General features: G+C 49.4%; 1 protein-coding gene and 1 long non-coding RNA gene across 10 annotated transcripts in view; one reads left to right on the top strand and one right to left on the bottom strand.

Moving 5' to 3' along the window:
• Nucleotides 1–2,847: 2,847 nt before the first annotated feature.
• LOC129050681 (uncharacterized) lies at nt 2,848–16,868 on the bottom strand. The gene is made up of 3 exons (XR_008514391.1): nt 16,794–16,868; nt 5,372–5,510; nt 2,848–3,171 (listed from the first exon to the last, which is right to left on the bottom strand). It is a non-coding gene; the product is annotated as an uncharacterized LOC129050681 (long non-coding RNA).
• The window catches only part of EEF2KMT (eukaryotic elongation factor 2 lysine methyltransferase), a 14,080-nt gene continuing 9,104 nt past the window's right edge, over nt 15,033–20,008 (top strand). For 2 of the 9 annotated variants that reach the window (XM_054533434.2, XM_054533430.2), the window contains exons 1-2: nt 16,839–16,996; nt 19,054–19,116. In XM_054533434.2, the coding sequence (XP_054389409.1) occupies nt 16,901–16,996; nt 19,054–19,116 (159 nt within the window). In that variant the 5' untranslated portion in view covers nt 16,839–16,900. Of the gene's footprint in view, nt 16,051–16,835; nt 17,036–19,053; nt 19,117–20,008 lie in introns of those variants that run through there. The other 7 variants (XM_054533432.2, XM_054533431.2, XM_054533426.2 and 4 more) reach the window with 7 other exon arrangements.

Genomic DNA, 20,008 nt, shown 5'->3' with positions numbered 1-20,008 from the left:
CAGATCCATCAGCATCAGGAATGGGGATGAGCAGGGCAGCCTGTCCCCTTCCCAACAGCCCAGCAGATATCCCAAGATTACATCTCATTGGCTCTGACTAGGACATGAGCCCAAAGCTGAACCAGTTGCTGTAGCCATGGCATACAGCAGCCTCGGTCCTCTGGCCAGGCCAGAGCCACATCCCACCTCTGGATCCTCGGGTTGAGTCAATACATCTTGAACCAGGTGCAGACTGAAGCTCCAGGGGGAGTCAGAGTAATGTGATCCAGCCAAGCAGGAAGTGGGTGCTGAGCAGGCAAGCATTCATCACCCAGTGCACACATCAGGGAAGGCCTGTGGTGGCTTAGTCCCACCTGTGGGCAAAGAAAAGAGTGCCTACTCCGTGCCAAAATGTGATGCCCAACACTTTGTATTAAAGCTAGCGTACTCTGTAATCCCAGCTACTTGGGAGGCTGAGGCAGGAGAATCACGTGAATCCAGGAGGCGGAGGTTGCAGTGAGCCAAGATCATGCCATTGCACTCCATCCTGGATGACAAGAGAGAAATTCTGTCTCAACAAACAAACAAACCAAAAAAAAAGCTAGCCGGCTTAATCCTCACAAAGATGCCATCTACTTTATGGCATTCTACAGGTAAAAACACTGAGACACTGGGAGATTTTAAAACTCACCACCAGCCAGGCGTGGTGGCTCATGGCTGTAATCCCAGCATTTTGAGAGGCTGAGGCAGGAGAATTACTTGAACCGAGGTGTTCAGGACCAGCCTGGGCAACATATCCAGACCACGTCTGTACAAATATTTTTAAAAAAAAAATTAGGGCTAGGCGCGGTGGCTCACACATGTAATCTCAGCACTTTGGGAGGCCAAGGCAAGTGGATCACTTCAGCCCAGGGGTTCAAAACCAGCCTGGCCAACACGACAAAACTCTATGTCAACTAAAAATACAAAACTTAGCTGGGCATATTGGCACATGTCTATAATCCCAGCTACTTGGGAGGCTGAGGCACGAGAATTGCTTGAACCCAGGAGTCAGAGGTTGCAGCGAGCTGAGATCATGCCACTGCACTCCAGCCTAGGTGACAGAGCGAGACCGTGTCTCAAAAAAAAAAAAAATAGGTATGGTGGCACATGCCTGTGGCCCCAGCTACTCAAGAGGCTGAGGTGGCAGGATCGCTTAAGCCCAGGAGTTCAAGGGTGCAATGAGCTATGATTGTACCACTGCACCACTATATATACACATATATATGTATATGTATATAGGTATGTCTATATAAACACATATACGTGTATATGTGTGTGTGTGTATATATGTGTATATATATAAAAAACACACATGCACAGATTCACCACCACCAACTCAGAAATTACCGTCTCCCTCTATTCTAAGGAATTATTTTTCATTTTGCCATCTCTGAAGTTGGAATACACCTTGCAATCACTGGAACGTCACGGTCTTGTTGGCAGCATTTTTCTGCTTAGTAGCCCATAAAATAATAGCACATCTTGTAACAGTGTTGTAGATGCTATGAGATCCTGGGGAAGCCCAGAATCCTAACTCCACCCTGTCTGACTCCAAAGACCACATATTTTTTATGCCTTTGGACTGGGGCACAGATGCAGACAACTCGAGCTTTGCTGATTGTGAGAAAGGTATGAGAAATGGCCCTGATGGAATTTTCTTCTTGTACTTGCAGGGGAACAAAGCGGCATCATTCCACTATTCCAGGGGAGGTGCTAAATATGAGGATGACGCTGTCCAGCGGTCCCTGGTGGAGTCCTACACTCACCCAAACAGCAATGAGACAGAGCGGAGGGAGAACATCAATACCGTCATGAACTGGCTCACCAAGGAAGACTTTGACTTTGTGACTCTGTACTACAGACAGCCAGATAACGTGGGATATCGATTCGGGCCAGAGGCAGCGAACAGGAAGTTGATGATTCAGCAAATCAACAGGACAAATATCTGGTGGGAGCCACTGAGAAGCACAGCCTGCAGAGCACCTCAGCGTCACCATCACGTGACACCATGGGATGACCACCGTGAAGAAGAGACCCAATGTCAACAAGATCCCTTGTCCAACTACATCAAGTTCAGGGACTTGGTCAAGTTTGATATTGTGGGCTACGGTGGCTTTGGGATGTCCTTGCCCAAATTGGGGCAAGAGGAAGCCCTTTACCAAGCACTGAAGAATGCGCACACTCACCTCCACGTCTACAAGAAGGAGGAGTTTCCAGAACACTTCCATCTCACTAAACACTACCGGGTTCTGCCAATCATGATGTGTGCCAACTCTGGTTACAGTACCAATGGGGTAAGTTCATTCTAAAATGAATAAAGTCACCTTGGATCTAGGAGACAACCATTAGGGAAGGGTGGTTCTGCAAAAATCAAACATAAGCGCACAGCCGGGCACGGTGGCTCACACCTATAATCCCAGCACTTTGGGAGGCTGAGGCAGGTGTATCACCTGAGGTCAGGAGTTTCAGACCAGCCTGGCCAACATGGTGAAACCTCATCTCTACTAAAAATACAAAAATTAGACAGGTGTGGTGGCGGGCATCTGTAGTTCCAGCTACTCTGGAGGCTGAGGCAGGAGAATCACTTGAACCTGGGAGGCAGATGTTGCAGTGGGCCAAGATCATGCTACTGCACTCCAGTCTGGGCAACAGAGACCCTGTCTCAAAAATATAATATATAATATAATATAATAAAACATAACAAAACAAAATAAAATAAAATAAGTGCACACACTACGAGTTGTAGCCCACAGGGTTCTAAGTGTTCCCCACTCCCTGCCCAACAAGTGCTGCCCCAAATTACCATTATACAAAAATAATGACCAATTCAACTTGACAAGGCTGATTTAAAAATAAAAATAAGTCTGGCTGTGGTGGTTCACACCTGTAGTCTCAGTGCTTTGGAAGGCCAAGACAGGAGGATTGCTTAAGGACAGGAGTTCAAGACCAGCCTGGGCAACATAGGGAGACCCCATCTCTACAAAAAACAAACAAATAAATAAATAGCCAGACATGGCAATGCATGCCTGTAGTCCCAGCTACTCAGGAGGCTGAGGTGGCAGGATTTCTTGAGCCCAGGAGGTCAAGGCTGCAGTAAGCTATGATTGTACCGCTGCACTCCAGCTTGAGCAACAGAGCAAGACCCCGTCTCTAAAAAATAAATAAACAAATAATAAAAAATAAACACCACCTTCATTATTCAAAATTGTGCATAGCGCTTCACTAAACACTGAATAGCAGTTCTTTCATTTTTGCTTTCCCAACAACCCTATAAAATAGATGCTTTTAGTTCCACCATTTTAAAGAAGAAATCAAAACCTAGAGAGAAGTGACTTGAGATTAAAGACGTAAGGTTGGGATGGGTGCAGTGGCTCACACCTGTAATCCCAACACTTTAGAAGGCTAAGGTAGGTAGATTGCTTGAGCCCAGGAGTTTGAGACCACCCTAGGCAACACAGTGAAACACCATCTCTACAAAAAATGCAAAAAAAACATGTAGCTGGGCGTAGTGGCACGTGCCTGTGGTCCCAGCAACTCAGGAGGCTGAGGTGGGAGAATTGCTTGAGCCCCGGGGGTGTCGAGGCTGCAGTGAGCCATGATCACGCCACTGTGAGACAGGAGGCAGGACTTGACTCCACAGGCAGGGCTTGGACACCAGACCAAATTGAGGACTAGCTAAAACAGGGCTGGGGCAGAAGTAGCTTTCCATCAGAGATGCCCACCAGTGTGCCATGTGAGTTTACTATTGCCATGGCAACACCCGGGAGTTACTGCCCCTTTCCATGGCAATGACCCAGTGACTCAAAAGTTACTACCCATTTTCTAGAAATTCCTGCATAAATTGCCCTTTCATCTGCATGCAATTAAAAGTGGGTATAAATGTGATTGCAAACTCTCTGCCGCTACTCTCTGCCTCCAGGGTAGCCTTGCCCTACAGGAGCAGTCACAGGGCTGTAACGCTGCCTCCTCAATAAACCTGTTTTCTTCTATACCTCCGGCTTGCCCTTGAATTCTTTCCTGGGCAAAGGCAAGAACCCTCAAGTGCTATTGAGAGGTGACAGCATGCTGGCAGCCCTCGAGCTCACTCTCGGTGCCTTCTCTGCCTGGGCTCCCACTTTGGCGGCACATGAGGAGCCCTTCAGCCCGCCGCTGCACTGTGGGAGCCCCTTCCTGGGCAGGCTGAGGCTGGAGCTGGTTCCCTCAACTTCCAGGGAGGTGTAGAGGGAGAGGCGTGGGCGGGAACCGGGGCTGGGCGTGGCGCTTGCGGGCCAGCATGAGTTCTGGGTGGGCATGGGCTCAGCGGGCCCCACAGGCTGAGAGGCCAGCCGGTCCCCCCGCCCCGGGCAGTGAGGGGCTTAGCACCTGGGCCAGCAGCTGCTGTGCTCGATTTCTCACGGGGCCTTAGCTGCCTCCCCGCAGGGCAGGGTTCAGGACCTGCAGCCCGCCATGCCTGAGCCTCCCCCCTACCTGCAAGGCTCCTGCGCAGCCCGAGCCTCCCTGATGAGTGCCACCCCCTGCTCCAGAGGCGCCAAGTCCCATCGACCAGCCAAAGGCTGAGGAGTGCCGGTACAGGGCACCAGACTGGCAGACAGCTCCACCTGCGCCCCTGTGTGGGATCCACTTGGTGAAGCCAGCTGGGTTCCTGAGTCTGGTGGGGACTTGAAGAACATTTATGTCTAGCTAAGCAATTGTAAATACACCAATCAGCACTCTGTATCTAGCTCAAGGTTTGTAAACGCACCAATCAGCACCCTGTGTCTAGCTCAGGGTTTGTGAATGCACCAATGGACACTCTGTATCTAGCTAATCTAGTAGGGACTTGGAGAAATTTTGTGTCTACCTCAGGGATTGTAAATGCACCAATCAGCACCCTGTCAAAATGGACCAATCAGCTCTCTGTAAAACAGACCAATCGGCTCTCTGTAAAATGGGCCAATCAGCAGAATGTTTGTGGGGCCAGATAAGACAATAAAAGCAGGCTGGCCCAGGCAGCAGTGGCAACCCGCTGGGGTGCTTTTCCACACTGTGGAAGCTTTATTCTTTTGCTGTTTGCAATAAATCTTGCTGCTGCTCACTCTTTGGGTCTACACTGCCTTTATGAGTTGTAACACTCACCGCAAAGGTCTGCAGCTTCACTCCTAAAGCCAGCGAGACTATGAAACCACCAGGAGAAACAAACAACTCCAGACGCACCACCTTAAGAGCTGTAACACTCACCTTGAAGGTCTGTAGCTTCACTCCTGAAGCCAGCGAGACCACGAACCCACCAGAAGGAAGAAACTCTGAATACATCCGAGTATCAGAAGGAAGAATCTCTGGACACACCGCCTTTAAGAACTGTGACACTCACCACAAGGGTCTGCGGCTTCATTCTTGAAGTCAGTGAGACCAAGAACCCACCAGTTCTGGACACACGATGCTCCACTTCGGGGCTCCGCTGCCCTGCATCAACTACACTCTGGCCTGGGTGGCAGAGAGAGAGACCCTATCTTAAAAAAAAGAAAGAAATGTAAGGTTAAGTGCTGTCCCCAAGGATGCGTAGCTGATCATTATACAGAGTACACAAAAATCAGTAAAAAATTCACCACAAAGTCCCCCCGCCACTAGTTCTCATTTGCCCATATCAAAAAATATGCAAGCCTGTTCATACAAAGACACACACAGATGCTCATAGCAAAATTATTCACAATTGTCAAAAGGTGGCAATAACACAAATGCCTATCAACAACAGATGAATGGGCAAACAAGTACAGTCTACCCGTGGGATGGAACATTAATCAGCCAAAATATGGAATGAAGGGCTGATTCATCCTACAACCTGGATACACCTTGAAACCATTAGACTAAGTGAAAGAAGCCAAATATTAGATGATTCTATTTATTTATATATATATACATTTATATATATTTATTTATATTTATATATTTTTATATATATATATATATATATATATATATGCCCAGAATATGAAAATCCAAAGAAACAGAAAGTAGATTAATGGTTGCCAGGAGCCAGGGGTGGGGATAGTCAGGGGGAAATAAGGGGTGACTGCTAATGGACACAGGGTTTCTTCTGTGATAATTAAAATTTCTAAAATTGATGGTGGTGATGGCTGCACAACTCTGTGAATATATTAAAAACCACTGAATTATACACTTTATTTATTTATTTAGAGACAGGGTCTGGCTCTGTTGCCGAGGCTGGAGTGCAGTGGTGCAGTCTCAACTCACTGCGCCCTCCACCTCCCGGGCTCAAACTATCCTCCCACTTCAGCCTCCTGAGTAGCTGGGACTACAGACACACACCACCATGGCCAGCTAATTTTTTTGTATTTTTGGTCGAGGCAGGGTTTTGCCATGTTGCTCGGGCTCATCTCAAACTCTTGGGTTCAAGCGATCCTCCCACGTCAGCCCCCCAAAATGCTGGGATTACAAGTGTGAGCCAACATGCCTGGACAAATTGTACACGACAACATGGCAAAACCTGGTCTCTACAAAAAATTTAAAAATTAGGCTTGGCATGGTGGCTCACTCCTGTAATCCCAGCACTTTGGGAGGCCGAGGTAGGTGGATCACTTGAGGTCAGGAGTTCAAGACCAGCCTGGCCAACATGGTGAAACCCTGTCGCTACTAAAAATATTTTTGAACAATTTGCCAGGCATGGTGGTGAGTGCCAAGGCTGAGGCAGGAGAATCGCTTGAACCCAAGAGGTGGAGTTTGCAGTGAGCCGAGATTATGCCACTGCACTCCAACCTGCTGGGCGACAGAGCAAAACTCCATTTCAAAAAAAAAATTAAAAATTAAAAATTAAAAATTAGCCAGCGGTGGTAGCTCGTGTCTGTAGTCCCAGCTACTCAAGAGGCTAAAGTGGGAGGATTGCTTGAGCCCAGGAGGTTGAGGCTGCAGTGAGCCAAGATTGTATCACTGCAATCTGGCCTCAGCAACAGAACAAGACCCTGTTTCACAATTTTAAAAACAATTAAAAAACAAGCCTAAAGAAAACACAAAAACCAATGCTAACTGTGAGACATAAATGAAGTGGTCTATTTTTTGTTAACTACCAACTAACAATTCATAGCAGAAACAAAGTTTAAATGATGCTATAGCTGGGCGCCATGGCTCACACCCGTAATCCCAACACTTTGGGAGGCTGAGGCGGGTGGATCACCCGCCCGGTCAACATGGTGAAACCTCGTCTCTACTAAAAATACAAAAATTAGCCGGGCGTGGTAGCGGGTGCCTATAATCCCAGCTACTCGGGAGGCTGAGACAGGAGAATCGCTTGAACTCCGGCGGGGCGGAGGTTGCAGTGAGCCAAGATCGCACCTTTGCACTCCAGCCTGGGCAACAGAGCGAAGCTCCGTCTCAAAACATAAATAAATAATTAAATAAATGATGCTATAAACCTCATGTGAGGGAAGACTGCCCCAGGTACAGCTTGAAGAACCCTTGCTGTGAATAGGAGCCAAATGCGATAATTATGTTGGCAACTTGCTTCATGTTAGCTTGTTGCAACTCCAGAGTGTAACAGGTATAAGAAAACTCATGGGGTTACTGTTTAATGTTGGTGGAAATATTCACATTAAAATACAACACTTTATCACCTAAGGTATATTTTATCCCTCAAGTGGCCCGGAACACTGTGATTACTGCACACCAATCGCACGCCCATAGCTAAGGCCTTGCCAAGGAGAAATTCCACAGTCACCTGGCCTATTTCTAAACCTGGTTTATGACGTTTTGTAACAGGATATCTTGACAGTAGCATGAGGACATTTAACGAGACAAGAACATTCCCCACTGGCCAACCAGGTAGTTTCAGGGAACAGGATGCTGTGCTCAGTTTAATCTTCTGCTGAACCGACCATTAGGCAGAAAATCCTTTGGGTCAATGCCTCTCACTGAATCCACTTCTCAGATTCCTGTCCACCTGCCTGCTTTGCAGTGCATAGTAAAGTGGGCCTTCCTTGACTCTCTTCAGGGACCAATGTGCTTGAGGCCATCATGAGGACATTCATTCTTTTCTTTTTTTTTTTTTTTTTTTTTTTGAGAGAGTCTCACTCTGTCGCCCAGGCTGGAATGCAGTGGTGTGATCTCAGCCCCCCACTGCAACCTCTGAACCTCCCAGGTTCAAGTGATTCTCCTGCCTCAGCCTCCTGAGTAGCTGGAATTACAGGCATGCATCACCAAGCCCAGCTAATTTTTCTATTTTTTGTAGAGACAGGGTTTCACCATGTTGGCCATGCTGGTGTCGAACTCCTGACTTCAAGTGATCCACGTGCCGCGGCTTCCCAAAGCGCTGGTATTACAGGTGTGAACCAACGTGCCTGGCCGAGGGCTTTCATTCTTGATGGACTGCTCCATAGCCTCAGAGACAGTCGGACCGGTTTCTTCAACCAGAGCAGAGCAGACAGGAAATTTCTGTATCCACCAGGCCAAATATTAGACCAACTCTTCAATGTACAGAGAGCATCACTTTTCTTATATGCTAGAATATCTGTTGGTCCAAAATATAAATAAATAGTATTGTAGCCAGCCACAGTGGCTCATGCCTATAATTCCAGAGCTTTGTGGGGCTGAGGCAGGAGGTTCACTTGAGGTCAAGGGTTTGAGACCCGCCTAGGCAACATAGTGAAACTGCACCCCCACCGCCACCTGCCATCTCTACAAAAATTAAAATAATTAGCTGGGCACAGTAGTGTGGGCCTGTAGTCCCAAATACTTGGGAAGCTGATGTGGGTGGATTGCTTGAGCCCAAGAATTTGAGGCTGCAGTGGGCTATGACTGCATCACTGTACTCCAGCTAGAACTCGCCTCAAAAAAACCCAAAAAAGTGTTGCAATTGACATTACTTTGTCATTTGAAAAGACGGACAAACAAGAAAGGTATTTGGCATTTACCAAGCAATTACCCAGAATCCTCATCCCATCCTACCCCCACTCTTCCCCTAAAAATGTATGCATGTGTATTTATACCATAAAAAATACATCTATTTGGCTCTGGAATCAGATTGCTTGGGTTCAGTGACCTGATCTAGCATTTGCTCCTGTTGACTCAGTGCAGACAAGCCATGTAACTCAGTTTCCCCAGCTGTAAAATGGGGAATGGTGCCCTTACTGGGCTGCCATGAGGGTAAAGGAGGTAACGTATATTTATGAAGCATTCAGAACAATTCATGATACATAGTAAGCTCTATATATTTGAGCTTATTATTACTGTCACTACGATTATCATCATCTTGCTGTTTCCAATGGCTACGCTTTCTACATTCTCTTCCTTAAAGACCTTTAAATCCTTGGTATTCTCTCCACCACCACAGAGAGCAGTGTCCTTGTAGTTTAAATTCTCAAAGACTTCATGGATCTAACAAGCATGACATTAACTAAGGGACAGTTTTCTTTCAGGGGATTGGAATCTAAAATGGCTTTTTTATTGTTATTATTTTTCAGAGAATTATAATGTGTTTCAACAAAGGCGGCCATGGCTTTGATAGTGTCCTCATGGATACGAAGACCATATTCAGAGCTTTCGGGCTAGATTTCAAGAGGAATCGCCTGGCTGAGCCTTTTAACAGCACCCACATCTACCCATTCATGTGTAAGCTCCTGGGAGTCACTCCCAAACCCACAACAGCTTCTGGCAGTCACCCAGGAAATGCTCGTGAACTCTTACAACCAGCAGCCGGGTGAGATACAAAAAGCAGCTGCCAGAAAACTGTCAGCATAGTCTGCTCTGTCCTGAGATAGAAAAGAATCAAAAAGGAGTCTCATGGTGGGGAGGAGGGAATTCAAGCAGAACAATCCTGTTTCTCAGCAGCTTTGCAGCCCCAAGAACAAGACGCCAACAGCTCCAAACAGATAGCACGGGAGGTAGGGAATCCCCCGACCTGCTGGTAACATTTTACATTGTGCCTTTTGGGGGCAAAGGGAAGGCGCTTTATAGAGAAAGTCAGTCCGTAATCCTTCCGGTCCTCAGGAAATCACTGTGTACAGTCTGCCCCCAAGATGCCCCTTCCAGATACGGAAATCAGCCCTCCTTCAATAGCACAGAAAGCTCTTCATAGGGGAGGAGCAAAACCCTGCTGTTCACTCGATGCTGAAAAAAGGACAGGGGAGAGTCTGAAATGAGACTGCAAATTCTCAAGGCTTCAAACCCCTTCAATCTGGGTGATACAAAGGAAGAATAAAATCATCTCGGAATTTGCTGTTGCCTTCTTTTGTGGGTTGTTTACACACACTGGCTATCTTTCCTTTTGCCAGGAGAGACTTGGATACTGTCCAGTGATCTAACGAGGGCTTAAAGCAATTACATGCAAGAAGGAGTAATGGGCTGGCCACAGTGGCTCATACTTGTAATCCCAGGAATTTGGGAGGCTGAGGTAGGAGGATCACTTGGGGCCAGGAGCTTGAGATCAGCCTGGGCAACATAGTGAGAACCTGTCTCTACAAAAAATTAGCTGGGTGTAGTGTCACATGCCTGTAGTCCCAGCTACTGGGGAGGCTGTGGTGGGAGGATCGCTGGAGCCCAGGAGTTTGAGGCTGCAATGAGCTATGATTGTGCTACGGCACTCTGATTCCTGCCTTAAAAAAAAAATGAAAAAAGGGGAGGGCAGGGGTGATATACATCCTTTCTCTTCTTGTAAGCCACTGCCCATGATCTCCTTGTGAACCTACAGGAAGCAGTCTGTTTTGTAGAAAACTAATTAAACGAATGACCAATTCACAAAATTATGGAGGATTTTTCTTCAAGTTTTGGAGTTTTGCTACAACTATTTTGTAGCCCCTCCCCTGCCCCACGTCCCACTGGGAGCCTGGGTTAAGCTGCATCTGACTGTCAGTTACTGATAAGCAGGACATCCCACAAACAGATTTTCAGCGAATTGGCTTTCAGCAAATTGATCATTTGGCAAAGTGGTCATTAGGCAAATGGGTCATTTGGCGGAGAGGTCATTTAGTAAATCGGCTTTCAATGACTTGCCCTATGAGATGTCTCTAGAGTGAGCATTTTCTTGGGTTAAATGTACATTTCATTTCCATAATTAATACTCACTAGCGGCTAGATGGGAAACTCCCCAGGGAACCAAGAGCAGCCAGAACAGCAACTTCATAATCAGGCAATTAAAAACCCTCTGGTTTCTTAACAGGAGCGGAGGTACAGAGGGCAGCTGCTCTGCAAGGCGCAGTGATCGGGCTCAGCATTGTCACAGGAGCTCTTGCAGTTCTGCTTTTTGCTAGTGTGACATACACAGCCATTCGTCAGAAAAGGGACTGAGTCTCCTCAGGGGTCTTTGGGTCTTCTGTAGTTGATCATCATATGTCGTGATAACCCATGACAACTCCTTGCCACATGCCACGGGAGGTCCAGCACTCCAAGAACCCAGCAGCCAGGGCTGGCTTCATGGGCTTGCAACCTGGACAGTCCCACAGGGACACGGAAGAGTCCCCACTGTGGTTTAATGATCTGCCATCACCATCTTGAAATTCTTTATTTTTTAACAAGGGTGGCCAGGGATAGTGGCTCATGCCTGTAATCCTAGCACTTTGGGAGGCCAACGCAGGCAGATGGCTTGAGCCCAAGGAGTTTGAGGCCAGCCTGGGCAACATAGCAAGACCCCATCTCTACAGAAAATACAAAAATTAGCCAAGCGCATAGTCCCAGCTACTTGGAGGCTGAGATGGGAAAATTACCTGAGCCCAGGGAGGTCGAGGCTGCAGGAGCTGAGATTGTACCACTGCACTCCAGCCTGGATGACACAGTGGGATCTTGTCTAAAAAATAACCACAAAGCTGGGCGCGGTGGCTCATGCCTGTAATCCCACCACTTTGGGAGGCTGAGGCAGGCCGATCACTTGAGGTCAGGATTTTGAGACCAGCCCGGCCAACATGTTGAAACCTCACCTCTACTAAAAATACAAAAATTAGCTGGACAAGGTGGTGCATGCCTGTAATCCCAGCTGCTCAGGGGACTGAGGCAGGAGAATTGCTTGAACCTGGGAGGAGGAGGCTGCAGAGAGCCGAGGTCGCGCCATTGCATTCCGGCCTGGGGCACAAGAGTGAAACTCCATCTCCAAAAAAAAAACAACCACAACAACAACGAGGGCCTCACATGTGGCTGAAAACAACAGAAATGTATTTTCTCACAGGCCTGGATGCTAGAAGTCCAAAATCAAGGTGTCAGCCGGGCTTTGCGTCCTCTGAAACATGTAAGAGAGAACCTTTCCTGCCTCTTCTGGCTTCTGGTGGCCGCCGACAATGCTTGGTGTTCCTTGTAGATGCATCACTCAAATCTCCCCTCCCTCATCACATAGCTGCCTTCTCCCTGTGTCTCTGTCCTCATCTGACCTTCTCCTCTTTTATTTTATTTTTTTGAGATGGAGTTACCCTCTGTCACACAGGCTGAAGTGCAGTGGCACAATCTTGGCTCACTGCAACCTCCGCCTCCTAGGTTCTGGTGATTCTCCCACCTCAGCCTCCTGAGTAGCTGGGATTACAGGCACCAGCCACCACGCAGTGCTAATTTTGTATTTTTAGTAGAGATGGAGTTTCACCATGTTGGCCAGGCTGGTCTCGAACTCCTGACCTCATGTGATCCGCCCACCTCACTCTCCCAAAGTGTGCTGAGATTACAGGCATGAGCCACCATGCGCGGCCCTCATTCTCTTCTTTTATAAGGACACCAGTCATTGCATCTGCCCCCTCACCAGCAGCCCCCAATCCGGTATGACTCATCGTTACTTGATTACATCTACAAACACCCAATTTCCAAATAAGGTCACATTCCTGGGTACCGAGGATTAAGATTTCCAATTTTTTCCCTGACTCAATTTTTTTTGAGTCAGGGCCTCACCCTGTCACCCAGGCTGGAGTACAGTTATGTGATTATAGCTCACTGCAGCCTCAAACTCCTGGGCTCAAGGGATCCCCTGACCTCAGCCTTCCAAGTGGCTGAGACACAGGTCCACACCACCATGCACAACTAATTATTATTATTATTTTTTTGTACAGGTTAGGTCTCACTCTGTTGACCAGGCTGGTCTCCTGACCTCAAGCGATCCTCTTGCCTTGGCCTCCCAAAGCACTGGGATTACAGGCATTATCCCGTGCCTGGCCCTCTTTCTACATCTCAATCATTGTATCATTAGCCTGATCTGCCCATATTCCTTATTCTGCCCATCCCTGACCAAGCTCCTCGTTTAACATAACTTCCATCTCGATATCATGGGGCCTGCTGGGCACTGCAAACAGCCTAAGGAAAGTGGAAACTTTACTTAACCTTAAATCCTATTACAAAGTCCACATTGAACGTAATTTATATTTGAACTATAAAATTTTCTGTAAGTTGAAACATGACCTATAAAGGTCTCTACACCCTGAAGCAACGTTTTCGAAAGAAATCAATTGGTCCTTTTCTGCACAAACCATTACCCATAGGAGAGATAAAGGAAAAACTTCAATGTACTGATTGAACTTCCATGCCCATAGCTTAACTTCTAAAAGGCAACCATTCCATACTGTTAAACTGCCTTAGGTTGCTATTGCTGTTATTAAAGAGACCCTCAAAGCCAGAAGGTGAATCCTGATGTGAATTCTTGTACGTACACACACACACTCTTGCAACTGAAACCACTCAGATTGTCCTAATGCTGCTCCCCATAGCAACACCACCTGGAATTTTACGTTTGGTTTTAAGCATCAGTCCTAATCTTAACTTGCACCCGAACACACCGCACCTGTGAGAGCCACGTGACATTAAAAAAATCCCTTCAGTGAGGCTGGGCATGGTGGCCCACGCCTGTAATCCCAGCCCTTTGGGAGGCCAAGGCAGGTGGATCATGATGTCAACAGATTGAGACAATCCTGGCCAACATGGTGAAACCCTGTCTCTAGCAAAAATACAAAAATTAGCTGGGCATAGTGACGCGTGCCTGTAGTCCCAGCTACTCGGGAGGCTGAGGCAGGAGAATCGCTTGAGCCTGGGAGGCAGAGGTTGCAGTGAGCAGAGATCGTGCCACTGCACTCCAGCCTGGCAACGGAGGGAGACTGTCTGAAACAAAAAAATCCCTTCAGTGCCTTGATCCTTCCAGATGCAGATCCAAGAGAGATGGCATTTGTCCCTCACCAGAGCCCGCGCACCAAGATAAAGATTTCTTCTGGCCAGGCGTGGTGGCTCACGCCTGTAATCCCAGCACTTTGGGAGGCAGAGGCGGGTAGATCACCTGAGGTCAGGAATTGGAGACCAGCCTGGCCAACGTGTTCAAACCCTCTCCCTACGAAAAATACAAAAATGGCCCGGCATAGTGGCTCACGCCTGTAATCCCAGCTACTCGGGAGGCTGAGGCAGGAGAATCGCTTGAACCTGGGAGGTGGAAGTTGCAGTGAGCCGAGATCGCGCCATTGCACTCCAGCCTGGGCAACAAGAGAGCGAAACTCTGTCTCCAAAAAAAAGAAAAAGAATAAAAGACTTCTTCTGTGTGCATAGCTCAGCTCTGTGGTCCGCTAGGGTCCTTCCTCAATCTGCTTCCAATCTATGGACTCAGGAAAGACTGAACCAACCTAGATTTATTAATATTTTAGTATAACATAATACAGTGTTACTTACTATGGCATTGACCGTATATGCCCTTTTGCTGCTTGGAAGAAAGACAATTAATAGGTATTATGTGAGTTAATAAAATAAGCCCCGGATTTATGAGTATAACTAACCTGTTCCCACTGGTTTTTCTTGTCTCCTGCAGGCAGAGAGCTGATCAAAACAGCAAAAGCAAAGCCCCTGGCCCAGTTCTGAAGCCAACCTTCCTTAATCACCCAGACCCATCCCTGGTTAGGACTTGCTGTGGATTCTCAGGCGACTCCATCTCAGGATACAGGGACTGAGAGGGTGTATGCAACATCTCAGACCCAGAAACCGTTGATTCTGTCTCAAAACACAGCAAGAACCACATCCCACCCTCTTGATTTAAATGAAAGTGTTTGGGGGAATAAAAAATGAACCTTTTTTTTTTCTTTGTCAGATCTTGCACTCATTTGGTTCTGGTGGGGAACAACAGCTATGAGGGAACAAGTGTATTCAATTAGAATTAATTCCCCTCTCTTATTCTCATAGCTGAGCGGGGCTCAAGTGCCTCTCATCTGAAAGAGGTAATAAGATTTAATCTGTCTCCTCATCTACCTTCTGCAAGTATACTTAACAAATTAGCTCTCGGGACTCCTCCAAATGGAGTTTTATGAGGGATTTGCTGAGGTAAACGTTTCAGACTTTGAACACAGTTCAGTATTTCAGGAGCAGTACTGAAATTGGAACTGTGTTGGTAACTGCCTTGCCTTTCAACTCAAGACACAATAACTTTGAACTAAAATAATTATTTTTTGTTGTTGTTTTCCATTCTGTCCCCACGTCTGTATCACCACCACCCCCATCCCACCCTGCAGGAGCTAACTCCTCCTTCCTGTCCCTGCAAGATCAAAACTTCTGGAAGCCCCGCTAGCTCTGTGTGCCCGCCTTCCTGGAAGATATCGTACTTTTATACTTATTTGTGTGATAATTACTTCAATGTCCACTTCTCCCACGAGCCTCCGAGCCCTTGGAGGGCCGGGACCACACCTAGTTTTTCTCATTGTTACATCTCCCTTGCCAGGCACATCGTGGGTGCTTAATAAATATTTAGTGAACGAATGGCTTGTTGGGTAACAGTCCAAAGCCTGGGGAACAGGGGGAACGCTCCCTCCTGTTGGGCCCCAGAGGGGTGGCGCTGATGGAGAGGAGGCTAGGATAAGGCCTCCCGGACCGAAGCGCGCACCTGTAAGGCCCCTGCCAAAAAGACTTTCCTGAAGGCGCAGGAACTGCGAGAGCGCCTATGTTGGCCCAAGGACTGACCCGACGATCCCAGAGACCCTCGCCCTAACCGGCCCCGCCTCCCGGGCCGCAAACCCAGACTCCACCCGCCCGAAGCTCCGGATCCTGGGGCCCGCCCCTGGCCCCGCCTCGGCCGACCGTGGCCCCGCTCCTGGGGCTCCCTCAAACCCTCCCCAGGTAACGCCCCCCGAACTTGAGCCACACTCCGACCCCCTCCTCAAGCTCCTCTTCCAACACCCGGGACTCCTCGCTCCGTCTCGGCCCCGCCCCAAGCCCAGCTCCTTCTCGGCCCCTGAGTCCAGCGCCGATCCGCCTCCCAGGCCCTGGGTCCCTCCCCACACCGGCCCCTCCCTAAGCTCCGCCTCTCAGGGCCCGAGCAGCGCCTGGCCACGCCCCAGGACCCGCCTCCTGAGCGCAGCCCGCAGCCCGGACTCGGTCCCGCCTCCCGGACAATAGGCCCCTCCCCACGTCGGCCCGTCCCTAAACTCCGCCTCCCAGAATCCGAGCAGCGCCTGGCCATGTGCTACGACACAGTCAACGCCCCACCCCGGCCCCGCCTCCTGAGCCCTTCTCTTGGTCTCGCCTTAGCCCCACCCTAAGACCTGTCTACTGGGCTCTGCCCCGAGTCCCGCCTCCTGAACCCAATCATCGTTTAGCCCCGCCCTAATGCCCGCCTCCAGGATGCTCATCCTACCCACGCGCAAGGCCCCGTCTCCAGGTCGCCACCAACCTGGACGCTTCCGAAGCCCCGCTCCCAGGATCGCCTTATCCTGGCCCCGCCCCAGGACCCGCCAACCTGGAGTCTCCCCAGGACCTGCCCCAACGACGCTTATCCTGGCCCTTCCCCAGGCCTTGCCCACAAGACGTTCATCCTGGCCCCGCCCCAGGCTCCGCCCCCACGACGCTCCTCCCGGCCTTACCCGGGCTCCGCCTCTCTGCCCCTCGCACTGCCCCGTGCCCAACCACTCTTCTGTCCAGGCCCAGCTTCCGCCCAGTCTCCCGGCAACGATGCGGCCCCGCCCACATCATGGCGCCCGAGGAGAACCCGGGGACCGAACTCTTGCTGCAGAGTTTCGAGCGCCGCTTCCTGGCGGCGCGCGCACTGCGCTCCTTCCCCTGGCAGGTGGGCGGCGGGGCGTGCTGGAGTCCAGGGGCAGACGGGGTGGGTATCCCTGCTGAAGCCCCTGGCGCTCCCTCCAGTCAGGGCCGCGTGTCTGGGTCCCCATCCCCGGGGCTTGGCCAGAGTCGCTCGCACCCCTCCTTCCCCGCGGGCTGGCGGCGGAAGCTGGGGACGTCTCCACCGCCTTGGGGGGCAGACGCGCGCTCGGTGTGGGGTATATAGTTCACTATCATTTTCACGACGTTTTAAAGGCAGTAATCGTTCTGATCACTGGGACACAGCTGCCCTCGCCCATTCTAAAATGTCAGCGCCCTCAGGACCACGGGTAACCACGTCCTCCTGAGCGCGGTGATCAGGTCACAGGCTGTCCCTCATGCCTCAGTGTTCTCATCTGTATATCGAGCACTGCATAGAATGGGCTCATGCGCTGAGGCTCTCACACCTGTGATGGAAGAGACAGAGAAGGGGGTGGCCTCTCCTCTCCCTGGGGACCTTCTGCCAGCAGAGGAGCTTAATGCACGCGGCCCCCATTTGTAATTCATGTGCGGTGAGCTCACTGGGATGAGTCAGTTTGGATATATATTCCTCCCTGGGTCTGCCCCATTTTATGGGGTGTTGCTTAATCATTTGCGTTATTCCATTGACATAAAATATTTAGCACTCAGAGATCATTTCTGGTCAGGAGAAATTTGTGCATTTTTAACCCAAAATAGAAACCTTCATAAAAGCATCATAGGTCTCCATTCAATATTGACTATAATTGTTCACATGCCCACGCTGAATGCTAACTTGAGCTCACCCTCAGCACCCATGAGGTGGGTACTATTATTATCACTCACATTTCACCAGAGGGATTGTTTGATTAGGGTGCAGTAGTTGAGAGTTCAGACCCAGGAGACAGCCTGCCTGCTTCGAATTCTGGCCCAACCCCTGGCCCTGTGTGACCTTGGGCAAGTGACTGCATCTCTCTCTGCTGTTGTTTTCTTATTAATAAAATGGAGGATATAATGATACCTACCTCTTAGGGTTGTTGTCAGGGTTGATACAAAAGCCTGTGGATCAGTGCCTGGCTCATGGTAAATGCATGTCGCTGTTAGCTACTGTTTTTATTCAGTCTCAAAATGTTTCATAAATGCCTTCCGTGAGCCAGGCAAGCAGTACCCAAGACAGATGAGGCTCTGCTTGCATGGGAGAGCCAGAGAATAAACAAATAAATGAATGAACAAGAAAAGACCAGATGAGAGTGGCTTTAAAGCCAAGAAAACAGGGAAATGGTGAATGGAGCAACTGGGGAGAAGAGTCACCAAAGTCAGGGAATCAGGGAAGCCTTCCCCAAAGAGGTGGCATTTGAACTGGGGCCAGAGTGGTGAAGCAGCCAGCCGTGGGAAGGGCTTGGGGAACAGGATATGCAAAGGCCCTGTGGTGGAAACAAGCCAGCTGTGGTTGAGGAACAACAGCAAGGCAGCCAGTGTGGCTGGAGTGGAGTGAGCAGGGTGGGCCAGGGGTGAGGGAGATCAGGCCAGAGAGAGGGATTAGGACCAGGTCTTGTAGGCCTTTTACGGCATGGAAGGAGCTCTGAAGCAATGAAGTGCCTTGCCCTGTGTCACATACCAGCCGAGACAGTCTGCCTAACTCGGGAGCCAAAGCTTGCTGCTGGGCTTGAGGCCCCTGTAAGAGGACAATGTAACCCAGGCTGGTACGGGCACATTCTGTATTTCCACTTAAACTCAGATGGCAAGCCCATCAAACCTTGGTGCCATGGCTGCCCTGGCAATTCCTGGCTGACCAGCGCAACCAGGGAGCTGGCCCATGACCCGGGTGGCCGCTAAGTAGCCAGGACTAATGCGGCCAAGAGTCAGTCTTCTAGCCTTCTTCCTGTCACTCATCCAGGTGCACCCTGCGACATCTGAAGGTCAGGCTTTCAGCTGCTGTGGCTTCCACTGCCAACTGACTCCACGTCCCCAGGGAGGGATCACATAGGTCTTTGCCCACACATTCTATTGAGTGTTTCATGTTCCTGTGAATGCGCCCTTGAGATTTCTCTCTTTCCCTCCACACAGAGCTTAGAAGCAAAGTTAAGAGACTCATCAGATTCTGAGCTGCTGCAGGATATTTTGCAGAAGGTAAGAATCCCAGAGTCCCTGGGACTCATGACCCTGCCTCCTGAATCTCTCCAGAAGACCTGAGAGAAGAACCACAGGTGTGCTTGTACCCTTTAAAAACACCCCTGTTCAAAGAACAAAACCATGGAGTCAGCACTGCAGGTGGGTGTCAGCATCTCTGACAGCTCCAGCGCTTTCATTTTCTATCTAAGACTTAGACAAAGACATCAGAATATACAAAAATCTGCATGAGAGGGGGGAATCTAGGGAATGTTTTTTAAACCATCCACAGCAAAAACAGAGATGACAGGTGCAAAACAGCTTCTAGCATTTGGTAGATGCTCAGAGACTTTCTTTTTTGCATTCATGAGGCCTGTCCTGCCCACTCCTGTCTCTTCTAGACCTAAATGGGCCCTTGCTTTGCCCAGGGTGGGGTTTGGACTCAAGTGCATCTGCATGTAGGTGAGAGGCAGGGTCACCACCCGGCCCAGCCACAGCCTGACCTTGGCCTTGAGGGCCAAGTGCAGATCACCCTGCATCCTGGGTCTTCACCTTCGAAGGGCCACGAGCCCTTCTGAAAAGACAAAGCAATAGATTCCCTCCCAGAAAGAAGTGCACCAGAAGAATACATTTTCCATACCAACTCAGGGGAGGCAGACATCCTCCACCCCAACCCACCCAGCCCATCCGAGGAGCCCCGGTGAAGGATTCCTGTGCTAGAGGTGAACCAAGATTATCCACGTGGAAAAGATGCAGCCACATCTTTTCCACAGCAGGGAAGACTTGCGGGGCAATACAGTAGGTCAGGGCTTCGAGCGTGGAGATACCTGAAGTTATCTCCCACCCTGCTCTGAGTTTCACCCTGAGCCTCACTCTCGTAGGTGGTGAAGCATGAAATGTAGGGAGAGCTGCT

The sequence above is a fragment of the Pongo abelii genome, chromosome 18 (genome assembly GCF_028885655.2).
Source record: "Pongo abelii isolate AG06213 chromosome 18, NHGRI_mPonAbe1-v2.0_pri, whole genome shotgun sequence".
Lineage (NCBI taxonomy): Eukaryota > Metazoa > Chordata > Mammalia > Primates > Hominidae > Pongo > Pongo abelii.
The sequence above is the reverse complement of the archived record's forward strand: the minus strand, read 5'-3'. Positions and strand labels throughout refer to the sequence as shown.